The sequence below is a fragment of the Oncorhynchus masou genome, chromosome 5 (genome assembly GCF_036934945.1).
Source record: "Oncorhynchus masou masou isolate Uvic2021 chromosome 5, UVic_Omas_1.1, whole genome shotgun sequence".
Taxonomy (NCBI): domain Eukaryota; kingdom Metazoa; phylum Chordata; class Actinopteri; order Salmoniformes; family Salmonidae; genus Oncorhynchus; species Oncorhynchus masou.
The window spans coordinates 44,155,589-44,174,394 of NC_088216.1; the positions used below are offsets into that span (position 1 = coordinate 44,155,589).

Here is an 18,806-nt window from a genome sequence, read left to right on the forward strand (position 1 = left end):
TGTGGTGACGTGTCGCTGTTGACAGTGGCGTGTGCTGCCGTGCTACTGACAGAAATGGCTGTTGATATAACTGTACTGTTCAAAGCCAGTGTCAAAACGGTAAAAACACGAAATAAAGCTATCGGAGTAGGGTTTGATTTGCCTAAAGATGAAATCTTCAAGAAGAGCAGACCCAAACATGGATTTTCTCTCAAGGCGAAGGAAGTGGTGAGTGACACTCACTGCACAGGCTAACGTTTGCCTTGCTAGCTAACGTTAGTTAATGTAGCTCATTTATTTTAATAACAGTTGTGTAGAGATGGAAATTGATAAGAGTTCGCGTGCCGTTATAGCAAATGGTAGCTAGCTAGCTCGTCAGTTAGATAACGTTAGCCGAGTCAGAGGCTAGCGTGCTAACGACATTAGTCAAATGTATCTGGAAGTCGTGAAAGTTAACACCTAACGTTAGCTAACAACTAGCCAGCTATCTAAAAATGCCTAGGTCTATGATGTGCTCGCTACTTATATCGACCTCTAAGTAAACAGTAATACTTTGCTCAAACGTTCAGAACTTGGCATGTAACTTAGCTAGCCACCTACTACTTTTTGCATTTGACAGGTTAGTGGTGCGTTCCAGATCGCTTTACATACCGTCAGTGTATTCTACTAGCTAGATAGCTACACATTTTCTGCGCAAAAGTGGACAGTCACAGATTGTTGGACTGTTGCCTCATGTCGTTGTGGTTCATAAGACTAACACATTCTTGAGCACAATTCGATTTACTGAGTACAACTCTCCATATTTTCAAGCATAGGTGTGGCAGCATCAGGTTATGGGTATGCTTGTAATGGTCGCGAATAAAAAAAAAACGGAATGGAGCCAATCACAGGCAAACTCCTAGAGGAAAACTGCTTTCCACCAGACACTGGGAGATGAATCCAACTTTCAGCAGGATAATAACCTAAAACATAAGGCCAAATCTACACTGGAGATGTAGAAGACTGAATGTTCCTGAGTGGCCGAGTTACAGTTTTGACATAAATCTATTTAAAAATCTATAGCCAGACCTGAAAATGTTTGTCTTGCAATGATCAACAACCAATTTGACAGAGCTTGAAGACGTTTGAAAATAATAATGGGCAAATATTAGGCTTGGGTGTATTTGGAAATAGCCACAGGATGTTTTTTCAATACTGTTTTGAAATGTTTCTATACATTTTACTACTTGTAGCTACTTTTTTAGGAAATACCTGCCATCAAATTGTGCAATATGTTAGAAGATAAAACAGATTGCGTTCTTCATTTCACCTGTCACATTATTTTGCATTATGAAGCTTACCATAGTTCCCCAGAACAGTTGAGCCAGTCACGTGTTTGTTTGTAAATAGCACAACTGGGGAAAGCAGGAGCAGTCGAGTCCAGCTGTGTATTGACAGGGGTCACATTTTATATTGAAAGTCGTGTTTTTTTGTTGTTGCTTCAATAGAGTTATCGGATGTACAACTATAGTTTTTCTTCACAAAAAATACTTTAGTGCAAGCACAAAATTAGTCTGATGCCGGAGCAGAAATTACAATAAGAAGCATTTTAGATTTGCGTTTACAAAACGCCGCAAGATATGTATTATGCGTTTAGAAAAAAAATCCTGCATGAAAAATGAAGAATTCTGCATTAACATGACCCCTAAATGTTTTACTTACTAGTTAGCTAAGTAAGTGGCTGAATTAATAAGGTGTCAGGGCATCATATTGTGTCGTCTTTTTGCCGTGTTTGAGAAGTCAAATCCCTTTAGATAAGTTATCTTTTGATTTCCTTGTGTTTTTTTCTCCTCCGTTTTCTGCCCATCTGTTCGGCTGTAACACAACAAAATGTGGAATAAGTGGAGGGTATATGAGTACTTTTTGAATGCACTGTAGGTAGGGGTGAAGTGACTGGGCAACAGGATAGAAAATAGACAGTACCAGCGTATGTGCTGAGTGGGAAAGTGTGTGGAATCAGTATGCATATGTGTTTGTGGGCATACAGTGCATTCAGAAAGTATTCAGACCCCTTTATTTTTCCCCCCATTATGTTACGTTACAGCCTTGTTCAAAAATTGATCAAGTTGTATTTTTCTCATCAATCTACACACAATATCCCATAATGACAAAGCAAAAAAATATATATTAAAAATAAAAAATAAGTATTCAGACCCTTTACCCAGTACTTTGTTGAAGCACATTTGGCAGTGATTACAGCCTCCAGTCTTCTTGGGTATGACACAACAAGCTTGGCACACCTGTATTTGGGGAGTTTCTCGCATTGCTGCACAGCTATTTTCATGTCTGTCCGGAGATGTGCGATGGGGTTCAAGTCCAGGCTCTGGCTGGGCCACTCAAGGACATTCAGAGACTTGTCCCGAAGCCACTCCTGCATTGTCTTGGCAGTGTGCTTGGGTCATTATCCTGTTGGAAGGTGTACGTTTATCCCAGTCTGAGGTCCTAAGCGCTCTGGAGCGGGTTTTCATCAAGAATCTTACTATGCTTTGCTCCGTTCCTTTCCCTCGATCCTGACTAATCTCCCAGTCCCTGCTGCTGATCCTGCCACCACCATGCTTCACCGTAGGGATGGTATTGGCCAGATAATGAGCGGTGCCTGGGTTCCTCCAGATGTGACACTTGGAGTTCAATCTTGGTTTTATCAGTCCAAATAATCTTGTTTCTCATGGTCTGAGAGTCTTTAGGTGCCTTTGGGCAAACTCCAAGCAGGCTGTCATGTGTTTTGGTACCCTTCCCCAGATATGTGCCTCGACACAGTCCTGTCTCAGAGCTCTACGGACATTTCCTTTGACCTCATAGCTTGTTTTTTTTCTCTGACATGCACTGTCAACTCTGGGTCCTTATATAGACAGGTGTGTGCCTTTCCAAATCATGTCCAATCAATTGAATTTACTACAGGTGAACTCCAAGTTGTAGAAACACCTCAAGGATGTTCAATGAAAACAGGATGCATCTGAGCTCAATTTCTAGTCTAATAGCAAAGGGTGTGAATACTTATATAAATAAGGTATTTGTTTTTTAAAATATTTAATACATTTGCAAAAAATTCTTAACCTGTTTTCGCTTTGTCATTATGGGGTATTGTGTATAGATTGCTGAGGATTATAAAAAATAAATCAATTTTAGAACAAGGCTGTAACGTAACAAAATTTGAAGGGGTCTGAATACTTTGCCGAATGCACAGTATGTAGTGTGTGTTGGGTTGTCAGGGTAAGTATGTGTGGGTCGAGTCCAGTGTATGTACATAGAGTTAGTGTAAAAATTGGGTCATTGCAGATACTCCGGGTAGCCATTTAATTAGCTATAACCTGTCTCGTTTGGTAGTCTTATGGCTTGGGGGTAGAAGCTGTTCAGGGTCCTGTTGATTCCAGACTTAGTACTTAGTGCATTAGTACCGCTTGCTGTGCGGTAGCAGAGAGAACAGTCTGGCTTAGGCGGCCGGAGCCTGAAAAAGTTTTGGGCCTTCCTTGATTAAAGCCAGTTCCAATGTTAGCCTAATAGGAAACACCCAGTGATGGACCGTCCTGATGAGAGGCTGTGTTTCCACCCCCACATCTTCCTCTTTTTTTTCTTACATGTCATTCAAATGCAGTAGGTTGGGGATCGATCCATGGATCTAGATCTGTGGTCTTCCCGGACTTTCAGACTCTCACCACCACATAGTCGCGACCCATCATTGGTGTAGAAATAAAGAGGACTCATTGAAAGCGACTGGCAAATAGAATAAGTGCGCCACATGCAGCATGACCACTATGCAGAAGTGAGTATCATGGATACAAGCCCTATCAAAGGCACCTTGAAGAACTCCTCTGGATTTCCCCAAGGACATCAGCTCTTGATCCATACCTGATGTCCCCACCAACCATAGCCAGGAGAAACAAGCCCAGTCACTCAGCTCCACACAACTATGCTTTGTTATGCCTCTCGCACCCCTGTTGCAACGATATTGGAAATGATGGTTTAATGAAAGCAGGGATGCTGATTTGAGGAAACTCAAACCTAGCCTGTGGTGCCCACTCCCCGACCCTGGGCCCCCACCCTCCCGCTGTCTCCCCTGTGCTACCGATATCATCTGGAACGATCTTGGTGAACCAATGTTTGGAGAAATTGAAATTTTGGAATGTCCTCACTGCATACAGTTATGTGGTGGTTTTCATCTGCCCCCACCCCCTCATCCTTTTCTCTGTAAGACTTCAGATACAGGATCCATTTTTTTTCTGTGTGCGAGCCCTCTCTTCACATGTTTGATTCCATAAACATGCTGCAATAACATTTTCTTTCAGCTTTCTAACAATTTCTTGAGGAAAGCCGATCCTCCCAAGAGCCAGTGATTAAAGGTGGAAGATCAAAGCAGAGAAAACATTAAATTAGGTCCCAAGTAACAATGTTGACGGCCGGCCCCTAATGCTGAACATATGTGGGCGCCCTCCAAGACATGCACTGCCTTCTCAGTTCCCAGTGACACTTCACAAAACAGATAGGGAGGAAAAACTTCAAAGTAAACAAATATAAAGTAGCATGTATGGGTTGTTTTTTTTTCTCTTAAAACTTTACCCTTTGCAGCAAGTGAACCTTTTTTATGGCGAAACAAAATGCTTGATGGACTAGTAAGAGCGGCTAGTAAGTGTCTGGGGTGCGGTGATCGGGAGGGAATCTTTTACCTCAGGGGTCGGTTTGGGGCACTGTGATCTCAGTTTCACGGCTCTCCTCCTCATCTCCACAGCAGGCTGCTCTTCTCGTGTTTAAATGCAGGAGGTCACCCCGAAATTGTTCAAATCAGGAGCGCCGTTCCACAATGGACTGCTTTTTACTGTGTTTTCTTTGAATGTCCGAAAAGTGAGGTGATCAGCCAGCACTTAGAAATATGTGTTTATTACCCAACTCGAGCGAGGTAGGGGTTGCCCTCTCATGGCGTATTTTGAAATGGAAATTATGATCTGGTATATTCTCAAAACATTGAGTTACATTTTGATAACCTGGGTGCATTTTCAGACTTTATTTTTCTGTTCGCAAGTGAACTGTCAATGTCTGAGAAATTCCCTAAAACAGTCTCTCCTATTGGGGGAAAAACACTTTCTGTCAAAATCTAAGGATTTTAAGTGCTTACACAGGGTTAGTAAATGTGATGCTTTGATGGAATGTAGCTGCTCTAAAAATAGAAAGCCATAGTCTAACTGTTAGGCTAAGAGATAAGGTACAAGCCTAGGTTATATTTGTTGGCCACATTACCTGAGAATCACACACCTAATTTGAACAAATCTCTTCACCCCATTTGCTTCCTCTTCTCCCTTTTGACACAGAGCAAGTTTTTGCATGTTATCCCACAATAATTGCCATGAACCTGCATCTGCTGTCATGATCAGTGATTTATGTTTTGTAGTCTCACTAGTCTTATCTCCCACAAAGTTCTTTTTTAAATTTAAAAAAAATACATCTATATTTCTCTCACTCACTCAACTGCATTCTCTCACCATCAGGTTGGGATTTGAGGGGATTTACCTGATCTGAATGTCCTGCTAAACACTGTCTTTACCAGTTGGTTTAATCTCTGCTCTGTTTTCGCACGGAGGTCAGAAAAATATAATTTTGAGGCATCAAATGCAAGTGCGGAATACAATCTTATCTAGCATTTCTCCACAGACATTTCAAGAAAGGGGATTTTGCCAGTTTGGTAAAAAAAACAAAAAATAAAAAATAAAGTGTAAAATATGGAGACGTAAATGCACAAACACAGGTCTGTGCACGAGTGTCAAACTTAGGGGGCAGCGAGATGAAATCCAGATACTTGGCAGACTAAACAGTGTAATTGTAACGAAAATATTGTACTGCTTCAGAGACACAGGCTTTATCGGCAAAATTCAGATTGATATGAGCCATAACGTCATTATTTAATTAAGCAATGAGGCTCACTCCTTGACAAATAGGCCTAGGTCACATAAGACAATAAGTAATCAATAGGATAATTGATTACTCAAGCATTCTCAATTAGGTTATTATTTAACATATCTGTATTAAAATAGGCAGAAAAATGTCCTCAATCACAAACTAGGGAACATCCACTCTCAGGCTCAGGGACAACCAGAACAAACCTTAGAGGGGAAAGTGACTTTTCTCAAAACAATTGTAAACTTTTTCAGGGCTTTTGTAATATGACAAACAAAAAGGTGTTGCATAAAAGCTTGCTTCATTTAAAAAAATATATATTTTCACCTCATCATTTGTTCCGTACAAACCTTTTTCACAAAGACACGATAAACATTGAACATGTGTCAAAGAATTAGGCAAACCTAATTACCAGTTAACATTTGCATTTGGGTAGCCTACATTAGTTTAATCTAGTCTGTTCTACCGTGGTCACCATATACACAGGCCTCAAGGGGAATGTGTCCATCTGTGTGTTTCATCAATGAATCCTTGAAGTGCAACAAAACCAAACATTAGTGTTGCTCAACTACCCAACAAACAACACAACATTAAGGTTTGTTAGTCATGTTTTCCATTAAAGTTCAAAACAAAGACTGGGCTAAAATAAGTGAAGGGGTAGAGGTTCTGAGGGGAAGTCTGATGTGTCCCCAATTTCTTTCTTTCTCAATGAAGCTTGAATATGACATTGTTCGCATCCATTGTCGTCAGGAGAAAGCGCTGCTTTGAACAGGATTAAAACTCAGAGCCTTTGTTCATCAAGTGAACACGTTCAAAAGGAAAATAATGTTTTTAAATACAGTGATGTGCACAACTTGGATGCATTTGCAGAACAATATGCTGCTGTTGAGTTTTCAGAAACAATTTACTTGTCGAGGGCAAAAACTCGACATCTGACATTAGAGTAACAGGAGAACGACAGTGGCCTCCTCGTTAAACTTGTACTTTTGTTCTTTGTTTATGCTGCGTTGAAGTATGTGACTCAAAAAAGTCTGATTGGATGGCATGAAAACTCGTGGACTACCGTACGTTACTTGGCAGTTGGCCTGGCTAGCTGGTTAGAAGAACACGCTAACTTACGGCCAACATTTGTAACTGAATAAATAAAGCACTTTGAACCACAAAGTGGACCCAGTGGATGGTATTTTGTGGCAGAATTTGCTGTCGTCATCTCATTGAAAACAGTGACATCCGGTATCATCCTGCCGCCATGAGTCTACTATGGGAACACCGCAGTATTCATAGGCCTAGTTTTAACTAAAACAATAAAACTTATTTTGGTTTTAATGTATTTTTCTCTATTTCTTTTGAAATCTGAGATGTTTAGGAATGTTTGCTGTAGTCCAGATTATTACCCTACAAAATGCACATTCTTTGACAATTTTTTTTTTAAAGCTCCTAGATTGGCTTTGAATGCGAGTGTAGATTATTGACTGCGTTGCTGTGACTGACCAGAAATCTCCATTTCTAATACACAAGAGTAAATGCAGTGAGAAAAATCAATGTGGCGACGTCCCCTCCACTGCATAGAGCTTTAAGTGTTTCTCATAGTGTCTTCTTTGAACAATTAGGCTAGTTATAGTCTATAGATCTCAAATCAGATTTGGACAGGCTTCAAAATGGACAGCTCAGGGTCAAGCAATGGAGTCTGGGTGATCATTATCAAATTGTCTCAGTTACCTGGTTTTAGTCAAATAAAGAGCCTACCCAGACTGACTTAAGAAAAAATCAGCTGACTAAGTCTTTTACATTTTTATAATAATGCACTGTGATGGTTTGTTTGCGCTTCGTACAGGCTGAGGGGCAGGAGAGAGTGAGAAGATAAAGTGGGGGTCCTTGATGATGATGAGATTAGATGTAGCCCGGCAGACTGTCTCCTCCTGCTGCCTCGCTCCAAACACAACATACGCGCACAAGCACATTTCATATACATTCGCATACTTTGGCAGGGACACACACGCACTCTCCTCCAGCCGCAAGCACAAGGCTACCCCCTTCCTCATTGTTTAGGTATTACTAGCTCTTTAGAGTCTTAAGTTACAAGAGCAATTGATCCCGGTGACCCCCTGCAAACCCTGGAGGTTGCAGTGGGAATCTGAGCCCAAATGTATACACACAGGAGACAGATCAACCCCCCCCCCGAACCAGCACTCTTGACATCTTCTCTCTTCTCCTCTGTTCTCTCCTGAAAGCCAGTGGGGATCCAATACTGGCAGCCTATTGCTACCTGCTGGTGAGAAGGTGTGATACAAAAGCAGAATGTAGCCCATTATTTCAAATAGCACATTAGTAATCTATTATAGGCCAAAATAGCATGATATGGGTTTATAGCTGCGATTTATATAGTCAGTGTCTGGGAGAAGAGGAAAATAAAGACACTCAGGCCCCCGAGGATTGGAGTTGCCCATCCCAGACAGGGCATTTATCTTGAATCTAACGACACAGACTGCAGACAACGACGCAGACAGCAGACAGCGAGCGACAGCAGACAACGACGCAGACCGCAGACAACGACGCAGACCGCAGACAACGACGCAGACCGCAGACAACGACGCAGACCGCAGACAACGCAGGCCGCAGACAACGACGCGCCGCAGACAACGACGCAGGCCGCAGACAACGACGCAGACCGCAGACAACGACGCAGACCGCAGACAACGACGCAGACCGCAGACAACGACGCAGACCGCAGACAACGACGCAGACCGCAGACAACGACGCAGACCGCAGACAACGACGCAGACCGCAGACAACGACGCAGACCGCAGACAACGACGCAGACCGCAGACAACGACGCAGACCGCAGACAACGACGCAGACCGCAGACAACGACGCAGACCGCAGACAACGACGCAGACAGCAACACACTCCTGCCTTTCAACCATGGGAACATTGTGCTTCACTCAACCCCTTCACAAGTGCTCTGAACAACGATTAACTTTTGACCCCTGATAATTGTATTATTACAAGGGTCGACTCACCGCCACAGCCCTTTACTCGGTTATCTTAAACCTGCTCTGTTCTAATTGCTCTGAAGCAATGTCACACCTCGAGTCATCTATGCTTATTTGCTTCCTAGGAGAGGTGATGGGTTTCAAGCAAATTGTAGCTGTATTTTATTTTTAACCTTTTCTTTTCACAGTCCTGTCGTTTTCTTCTCGTTGATATTTTTAGAGTCGCCATTAGAGACCAAGACCCAGGTCGTGCTTTACCACTGCAGCAATTTGGTAATTACGGTCATTAGAAGAAAAAAACTGGACCGAAGACGGCGTAGTTTGGCTTTAGAAAAATAATCCCGCTCGCCCTGGGTCTCTGTCACAGTCGAACTCATTGTGTCATTTTCAACATGGCGCTTGTCTGGATTCTCTCATAAGAAAAAAAGACCTATATTTTCACAAACAGAGCCTGCTGTGTGTGTAGTCTGTCCTTCTTGCGCTCCACTCTGTGGATGGGGAAGCAATTAAGGGTTTTTCGATGTTAACCGAATTATAGGAGCAAATATTGGATTCCACAGAGTTTCCTCTGGTTTTCCTGTGCACACATCTTCCCGGACATTTTATCTGTGATACATAGTTCGACAGATTATACATTTCAGGCGTATTTAAATGTTTTCTGTCAGGGAGCAACAGTGTATAGAAGAGTATAATTTTATTTACCTGAGCTAGGCTAACAAGAAAATTGGCAGTTTGAATTTGGTATGTCCTGCGGTAAACAAATATGAATTTGTAAAATTCAGAATGGATAGAGCGAGACAGATGGACAAGTTGGCCTGTCACAGTCAATGACTGCTAAGTTTTGTCATTTTAATGGAAGGCCTAACTTGAGACCTGCAAGCAGGGCCTGAATCTAACTCTTTGGTCTACCAGTGAATGAATGAAATCCACCAACCTCTCAGACATGTTTGCAGCATTCGGCTGTGCGAGACATGTAATATTGTCATCTTCAACCTAGCGTTGTTCCTATGGATACACTCGTAATGGCTACCAGTCCACCCATTATGCCGTTATTGACTTGAATGGAGACACCCGTTCTATTCATTCTATTTCTATGGCAGCACATGCAGTCAGGAGCGGAGAAAATGTGTAATAATAATAATAATAATAATTATATACATACATACAGTACCAGTCAAAAGTTTGGACACCTACTGAGTCAAGAGTTTCTCTTTATTTATTTGATTTACTATTTTTTACATTGTAGAATAAAAGTGAATACATCAAAACTATGAAATAACACACATGGAATAATTTAGTAACTAAAAAAAGTGTTAAATCCAAATATATTTTGTATTTGATTTTCTTCGAAGTAGCCACCCTTTGCCTTGATGACAGCTTTGCAAACTCTTAGCATTCTCTCAACAAACTTCATGAGTTTGTCACCTGGAATGCATTTCAATTAACAGGTGTGCCTTGTTAAAAGTTAATTAGTGGAATTTCTTTCTTTCTTAATGAGTTTGAGCCAATCAGTAGTGTTGTGACAAGGGTGGTATACAGAAGATAGCCCTATTTGGTAAAAGACAAAGTCCATATTATGGCAAGACCAGCTCAAATAAGCAAAGAGAAATGACAGTCCATCATTACTTTAAGACATGACAGGGACAAAATCATGAAGAGGAAAAGAGATGTGGCCCACAAATAGAGAGCGAGACATGAAGACATTGATAGACTTCTCTAATGTGTTTTCTCTTCATTTTGACAGATCTCCAACATCACCAAGCTGAAAGACTTTCTGCTGCAGCACAGGAAGGACTATGTGAATGCTGGAAGGTAATCCTCGTCTCAGGTCACCAAACCCTGCCCTTTTTACTGTCTGTTTTCAATGGTGACTTTCATGTGGCTATAAGATGTAGGGCTAATCCCTTTTCACATGTTTGTCCTAAAGAAAATCCTCCAGGAAAGGTTCAGCTCGGCCTCCACGTGGAATGGGATGTATCTAACCTTTTGACAACTTGATTGAGCTTTTTCCTCTTTGAAACATCAGTCTCATAAAGGATCCAAAAAAGGTTTTAACCTTCTCAACCCTAGAGCCTTCATTGTCAAAGAAGTAGATGGCATTAACTAATCACCATAAGCCTAAGCAGTAGTTATATAGGCTTAGGGGCCAAATTGGGCGGAGCGTCTGTCTGTCCTGTCTGGTCTGTCTGGTCTGTCTGTCCTGTCTGTCCTGTCTCTGTGTCTGTCTCTGTGTCTGTCTCTGTGTCTGTCTCTGTGTCTGTCTCTGTGTCTGTCTCTGTGTCTGTCTCTGTGTCTGTCTCTGTCTCTGTGTCTGTCTCTGTGTCTGTCTACAGAGTTGACTGCAGGCTGTGTTGCAGGCTCTAAGGTCTGACTGGTCTAATTGAGGTGGGTGGTTGGGAAAGTTAGGCGCTGGCACAAGGTCAGTAGCGAGTGGGGTGGTCTTTTGGAGACTCAGTCTAATTGGGTGGAATAATTGAGCTGCAACCAAGTGAAGAGCAAATCACGCCCTGGGACTAATCATAGGCTTCATCTGGTCAAGGCCCCGAGGGCAGTGTGTGCGCGCTCGCAGGGCGGGCCTTGAAAAACGTTTTCACATTTTCTTGCCTTAGTTTAGAGCCATTAATTTGGATCTATTAGCCCCCCCCCCAAAAAAAATGTGATTTAAAAACCTGTCACGTGCATTAAAAATGTAATAAATTAAAACATAATAGTTTACATGGGAAGAAGTACATTATGTGATCTTCCCATAGAATTTACTTAAGTATTTATTTGGATTTTTTAAAAGTTATTATGCACTGCAAACACAGAAAAGGTCTGGGTGCCTTTTTTCATGTTTCTTTGACAGAAAATGAAAAATGAGCATGTCAGTCATCCTGAACTGAGGGAATGATCTATGAGCTGTAAATTAGGAATCCACTAGAGGGCAACATAGGCTTAGCACTTAACTGTAGAGAATCTGCAGACCTTCATTACAGCAAATCTGGGTCCAAATATGATTTGTTTCCTTTCAATTGCTTTGTGTGTTTTGTAGTCTCATCTCGTCAGACCTAACCCGGATGACAGACAATGAGCGAGACCAGATCGACCAGGACGCCCAGATCTTCATGAGAACCTGCTCTGAGGCCATCAAGCAGCTCCGCTCTGAAGGTGTGTGTGTGTGTGTGTGTGTGTGTGTGTGTGTGTGTGTGTGTGTGTGTGTGTGTGTGTGTGTGTGTGTGTGTGAGAGTGAATCCATTGGGTAGCATGTACTGGACATTTTTATTTTATTTATTTATTCCACCTTTATTTAACCAGGTAGGCAAGTTGAGAACAAGTTCTCATTTACAACTGCGACCTAGCCAAGATAAAGCAAAGCAGTTTGACACATACAACAACACAGAGTTACACATGGAGTAAAGCAAACATACAGTCAATATTACAATAGAAAAATAAGTCTATATATAATGTGAGAAAATGAGGTGAGATAAGGGAGGTAAAGTTTTTTTTAAGGCCATGGTGGCGAAGTAAATACAATATAGCAAGTGAAACACTGGAATGGTAGATTTACAGTGGAAGAATGTTCAAAGTAGAAATAAATAAATATTTCAGGGGAAGAGGTAAATACAGTAGGGGAAGAGGTAGTTGTTTGGGCTAAATTATAGATGGGCTATGTGCAGTAATCTGTGAGCTGCTCTAACAGCTGGTGCTTAAAGCTAGTGAGAGAGATAAGTGTTTCCAGTTTCAGAGATTTTTGTAGTTCGTTCCAGTCATTGGCAGCAGAGAACTGGAAGGAGAGGTGGTCAAATGAAGAATTGGTTTTGGGGGTGACCAGAGATATACCTGCTGGAGCGTGTGCTACAGGTGGGTGCTGCTATGGTGACCAGCGAGCTGGGATAAGAGTGGACTTTACCTAGAAGGGTCTTGTAGATGACCTGGAGCCAGTGGGTTTGGCGACGAGTATGAAGCGAGGGCCAGCCAACGAGAGTGTACAGGTCGCAGTGTTGGGTAGTATATGGGGCTTTGGTGACAAAACGGATGGCAATGTGATAGACTGCATCCAATTTATTGAGTAGGATATTGGAGGCTATTTTGTAGATGACATCGCCGAAGTCGAGGATCAGTAGGATGGTCAGTTTTATGAGGGTATGTTTGGCAGCATGAGTGAAGGAAGCCAATTCTAGATTTAACTTTGGATTGGAGATGTTTGATGTGAGTCTGGAAGGAGAGTTTACAGTCTAACCAGACACCTAGGTAGTTGTCCACATATTCTAAGTCAGAACCATCCAGAGTGGTGATGCTGGACGGGCGGGCAGGTGCAGGCAGTGATCAGTTGAAAAGCATGCATTTAGTTTTACTTGTATTTAAGAGAAGTTGGAGGCCACGGAAGGAGAGCTGTATGGCATTGAAGCTCGTCTGGAGGGTTGTTGACACAGTGTCCAAAGAAGGGCCAGAAGTATACAGAATGGTGTCGTCTGCGTAGAGGTGGATCAGAGACTCACCAGCAGCAAGAGCTACATCATTGATGTAGAGAAGAGAGCCGGCCCAAGAATTAAAACCTGTGGCACCCCCATAGAGACTGCCAGAGGCCCGGACAACAGGCCCTCCGATTTGACACACTGAACTCTATCAGTGAAGTAGTTGGTGAACCAGGCTAGGCAATTATTTGAGAAACCAAGGCTATCGACTCTGCCGATGAGGATGTGGTGATTGACAGAGTCGAAAGCCTTGGCCAGGTCGATGAATACGGCTGCACAGTAATGTCTCTTATCGATGGCGGTTATGATGTCATTTAGGACCTTGAGCATCCTAAACTGAGGTGCACCCATGACCAGCTCTGAAACCAGATTGCATAGCGGAGAAGATACGGTGCGATTCAAAATGGTCGGTAATCTGTTTGTTAACTTGGCTTTCGAAGACATTGGAAAGACAGAGTAGGATAGATAAAGGTCTGTAGCAGTTTGGGTCTAGAGTGTCACCCCCTTTGAAGAGGGGGATGACCGCGGCAGCTTTCCAATCTTTCGAAATCTCAGACGACACGAAAGAGAGGTTGAACAGGCTAGTTAGTAATAGGGGTTGCAACAATTTCGGCAGATAATTTTAGAAAGAGAGTGTCCAGTATGTCTAGCCTGGCTGATTTGCCGGGTCCAGATTTTGCAGCTCTTTCAGAATATCAGCTGACTGGATTTGGGAGAAGGAGAAATGGGGAAGGCTTGGGTGAGTTGTTGTGGGAGGTGCAGTGCTGTTGACCGGGGTAGGGTTAGCCAGGTGGAAAGCATGGCCAGCCGTATAAAAATGCTTATTGAAATTCTCAATTATAATGGATTTATTGGTGGTGACAGAGTTTCCTATCCTCAGTGCAGTGGGCAGCTGGGAGGAGATGTTGTTATTCTCCATGGACTTTACAGTGTCCCAGAACTTTTTTGAGTTTGTGTTGCAGGAAGCAAATTTCTGCTTGAAAAAGCTAGCCTTGGCTTTTCTAACTGCCTGTGTATATTGGTTTCTAACTTCCCTGAAAAGTTGCATATCACGAGGGCTGTTCGATGCTAATGCAGAACGCCATAGGATGTTTTTGTGTTGGTTAAGTGCAGTCAGGTCTGGAGAGAACCAAGGGCTATATCTGTTCCTGGTTCAACATTTCTTGAATGGGTCATGCTTATTTAAGTTGGTGAGGAAGGCATTTTTTAAAATAACCAGGCATCCTCTACTGATGGGGTGAGGTCAATATCCTTCCAGGATACCTGGGCCAGGTCGATTAGAAAGGCCTGCTCGCTGAAGTGTTTCAGGGAGTGCTTGACAGTGATGAGTGATCGCTTGACCGCTGACCCATTACAGATGCATGCAATGAGGCAGTGATTGCTGAGATCTTGGTTGAAAACAGCAGAGGTGTATTTAGAGGACAAGTTGGTTAGGATGATATCTATGAGGGTGCCCGTGTTTATGGCTTTGGGGTTGTACCTGGTAGGTTCATTGATAATTTGTGTGAGATTGAGGGCATCAAGCTTCGATTGTAGGATGGCTGGGGTGTTAAGCATGTCCCAGTTTAGGTCACCTAGCAGCACGAGCTCTGCCCCCCATCTATCTTCAATCAGTTCACATATGGTGTCCAGAGCACAGCTGGGGGCAGAGGGTGGTCTATAGCAGGTGGCAACGGTGAGAGACTTGTTTATAGAGGTGGATTTTTAAAAGTAGAAGTTCTGTTTGGGTACAGACCTGTATAGTAGGACAGAACTCTGCAAGCTATCTCTGCAGTAGATTGCAACACCGCCCCCTTTGGTCATTCTATCTTGTCTGAAAATGTTGTAGTTAGGGATGGAGATTTCAGAGTTTTTGGAGGTCTTCCTAAGCCAGGATTCAGACACGGCTAGGACATCCGGGTTGGCAGAGTGTGCTAAAGCAGTGAATAAAACAAAACATTAGGATGCTTCTAATGTTAACATGCATGAAACCAAGGCTATTGTAGTTACAGAAGTCATCAAAAGAGAGCGCCTGGGGAATAGGAGTGGAGCTAGGCACTGCAGGGCCTGGATTCACCTCTACATCAGCAGAGGAACAGAGGAGGAGTAGGATAATGGCATGGCTAAAAGCTATGAGAATTGGTCGTCTAGGACGTCTGGAAACAGAGAGTAGTATGTGAATACAGTGCAGGTAAACCTAGGCAGTGAGTGATGATGAGAGAGATATTCTCTAGAAACTTCATTGAAACCAGATGATGTCATCACAATGTGTGGGTGGTGGAACTGAAAGATTGGATAAGGTATAATGAGCAGGGCTAGAGGCTCTACAGTGAAATAAGCCAATAAACACTAACTAGAACCGCAATGGACAAGGCATATTGACATTGAGAGGCATGCTTAGCCGAGTGATCATAAGGGTCCAGTGAGTAGTGAGGTTGGTTGGGGTCACGGCGATTCAGACAGCTAGCCGGGCCATGGGTAGCAAGCTGGCAGAGGATGGAGGTCTGTTTTTAGCCACCTTGTGCGTTTCCGTCGGTAGATTAGTGGGGTTCCATGTGGTAGAGGGGACCAATCCAATTGGCAAAATAGATATAATTATAGTGACCCAAGAAAATTGTCCGATGGACCTATTCAGATAGCAGCCGATAAGATGGCTAACGATGAGCGGGCCACAGATAGGCGTTCAGGTAACGTCGCGACGGAGGGGCCAGTTGGATAACTCCCTCGGGCAGATAACGTCGGTATTCCAGTCGTGAAGGCCAGGTGGGGCTCCGCGTCCGTAGTAAAACGGGTCCGGATAGGTGATTGTAGCCCAGGAGTGGCTGATGGAACTCTTCAGCTGGCTAGCTCCGGAATAATTGATGTTTGCTCCGGGACCGACGTAAGCCAATAGTCACTCGGATAGCAGCTAGCTAGCTGCAAGATCCAGGTGTAAATATCCAGAGCTTGCGGTAGAAATCCGGGGATATGGAGAGAAATAGGTCCCGGTATGCTCTGGTCTGAGTCGTGTTGTACCAAACTGGTGATAGCTTTTCGAGCTAAAGGATAGCTGATGACCGCCAACCGTGGTTAGCTGAATACTAACGTTTGCCAGTGAATTGGCTAGCTTCTGTTGTGGATTTCAGATTTGAGGTCAATAATATTTTTTTTTAAATGAATTGGTGAGGCGGGTTGCAGGAGAGTGTTTTGAAGTTGAGTTTTTAGAAGAAGAAAAAAAGAGAATCCACCATAATTTGCAAATAAATTCATTAACAGTCCTACAATGTGATTTTCTGGATTTTCTTTCCTAATTTTGTCTGTCATAGTTGAAGTGTACCTATGATGAAAATTACAGGCCTCTCTCATCTTTTTAAGTGGGAGAACTTGCACAATTGGCTGCTGACAATACTTTTTTGCCCCACTGTATATACACGTGACACGACAAGACGAGGACAAAGGGCGTCTGACTGCTATGCCATCTTGGATGATGACGAGACATACTGTATAATACACAATAATAAGAACCCTTTTGTCCTTTATTGTCGCCCTTCCAGCCGAGAAGCAGGTGTTACCGACACAGATCAGAGAGCACAGGGGGGCGGTCCTCGACCTCATCGAGATATATTTGAGAGGTGGGCTCATTGGCGACGTCACGATATATTTGACGTCAGTGCATATTGTAAGTACTTTGTAATAATGTCGACAATATCGGATTTGTGTTGATCATTCCTGTTTGTAGGAGTATGCAAGCTTTACTCCGAGCAGAGGGCTATAAGAGTGAAGAGAGTGGTGGACAAGAAGAGACTGTGAGTGTTTTAAAGATATTTATGTATTTATTTTTATTTGAAGTTTAACAAATTGCAATGGAAGGTTAAAAGTAATCACATCTATTATGGAACAAAATACCTTGAGTTATTCATGTATTGACAGAATTCTTGATTTCGGGGACCGTTGAGTTAATTTCTGACAAATGTATATTCATAACACATCGTTTATTTGTGAATGATTCTTCATTCATTGACAACATTTTGGCAGTAAGCTATCTCCATAATATATGCTGTGACCTTGCCTTGTGTTTTTTTTCGGGGGGCTTTTAGGAAGCCTGACCTTGTCTTTGGTGTTTTGCTATTACTCCAGGTCCAGACTAGAGCCAGAGCACCACCACAGTAGGGTGGCGGTAGAGAGAAGCTCACCGGCGGAGCAGCACAGCGAGGAGAAAACAGCTAAGGAGGAGAGCAGCAGCGGTGGTGGTGAGTACAGAGACCACGACGAGTTCACAAAGAGACTCTGGCTGGAAAGAACATATATTTTGAGTCACTACAGCCGACTATTTATATGGTGTTTGTCTTTATTTACAGCCCCACACATCTCTACATGTAACATGTTATTCTCTCATGGATTTTCATTTATTTACTACTGCCGGTATAATCATTTGACATTTAGAGCTATTTGCACGTGGAAATCTTACTAGTGCCTAAAATTCAAATGTTTGAATGAAAATTGGTCGACTTCTGTATTTAAAATAAAGCAAATTGGATAGAGGTAAAGGGATGGTTATGAAAGGAGTGGCTTTGTGTGATAAAGGGAAATGGATAGAGCGGAAAGTAAATGGCTATGACAGTCACAGGAGTGACTTGATGTTTGCGTGAGCTTGAAGTGAAGATGGGGTGTATTTCTCCCTTTGTGTTTTCTCCCTGAAGAGCGGAGCGTGACGGAGGTACCGGAGAACATTGTGAGCCTGTGGGAGGAGGGCCAGGGCCGTGTGGAGGACGAGCTCTCGCCTGAGGAGATGCAGATGGTATGGAACTATGGAACAGAGATGTTGTGTATGCTTCTATGTGCTCTCCCTCTCTCTCCGTGTGACTTATATTATTGCCTTTATGTTGTTGTCTGATGGGTCAGATTCTACACAGCATTTACAATACATGTGTTTCACTCTGTCTAGTTTGAACAAGAGAACCAGAGGCTGGTGAGTGAGATGAGCAACCTAGTAGATGAAGTCAGGTGAGTGTCTAATCAGTCCTTCAGACGATTTTATTTTACCACTACATTTCTAGATATGACTGAGGTCAAAGATGAAACAAAGGTGAAAAAGACGAGTCAATCTCCTCCCCGAATGTCTTTCAGGCAAATCGAGGGCAAGGTCGTCGAGATCTCGCGACTCCAGGAGATCTTTGCGGAGAAGGTGCTAATGCAAGTGAGTGACCTCCATTTGGCCATCCCTGAAGGAAAAAGCCTCTATTGAAAAGAACGCCCATCCCACTTAATAAAGTGTTATTAGTGTGTGTTACTTATTTCCTGTCGATGCATTGTTCACAGGAAACTGAGATCGACAGTATCCATCAGCTAGTTGTGGGAGCCACTGAAAACGTTAAAGAGGGAAACGAGGACATACGAGAGGTAATGGCAGGTTATGCTAAACAACCCCAGTAGTTTGCCCTACTCATTATACTGTATATTGTTGTATTTTTAGATTACGGTAGTATCCATAGATTTCCAT

General features: G+C 42.8%; 1 protein-coding gene across 2 annotated transcripts in view; it reads left to right on the forward strand.

Annotated features, from left to right (window-relative positions):
- LOC135539631 (syntaxin-18-like) overlaps nucleotides 1-18,806 on the forward strand; it is a 19,941-nt gene continuing 1,135 nt past the window's right edge. For both annotated transcript variants that reach the window (XR_010455651.1, XM_064965628.1), the window contains exons 1-10: nucleotides 1-207; nucleotides 10,639-10,706; nucleotides 11,926-12,041; nucleotides 16,861-16,938; nucleotides 17,046-17,112; nucleotides 17,444-17,556; nucleotides 18,007-18,104; nucleotides 18,252-18,310; nucleotides 18,434-18,503; nucleotides 18,626-18,706. Coding sequence is in view for 1 of the 2 variants with exons in the window: in XM_064965628.1 (XP_064821700.1) it covers nucleotides 55-207; nucleotides 10,639-10,706; nucleotides 11,926-12,041; nucleotides 16,861-16,938; nucleotides 17,046-17,112; nucleotides 17,444-17,556; nucleotides 18,007-18,104; nucleotides 18,252-18,310; nucleotides 18,434-18,503; nucleotides 18,626-18,706 (903 nt within the window). In the remaining variant the exon portion in view is untranslated. The remainder of the gene's footprint in view (nucleotides 208-10,638; nucleotides 10,707-11,925; nucleotides 12,042-16,860; nucleotides 16,939-17,045; nucleotides 17,113-17,443; nucleotides 17,557-18,006; nucleotides 18,105-18,251; nucleotides 18,311-18,433; nucleotides 18,504-18,625; nucleotides 18,707-18,806) is intronic.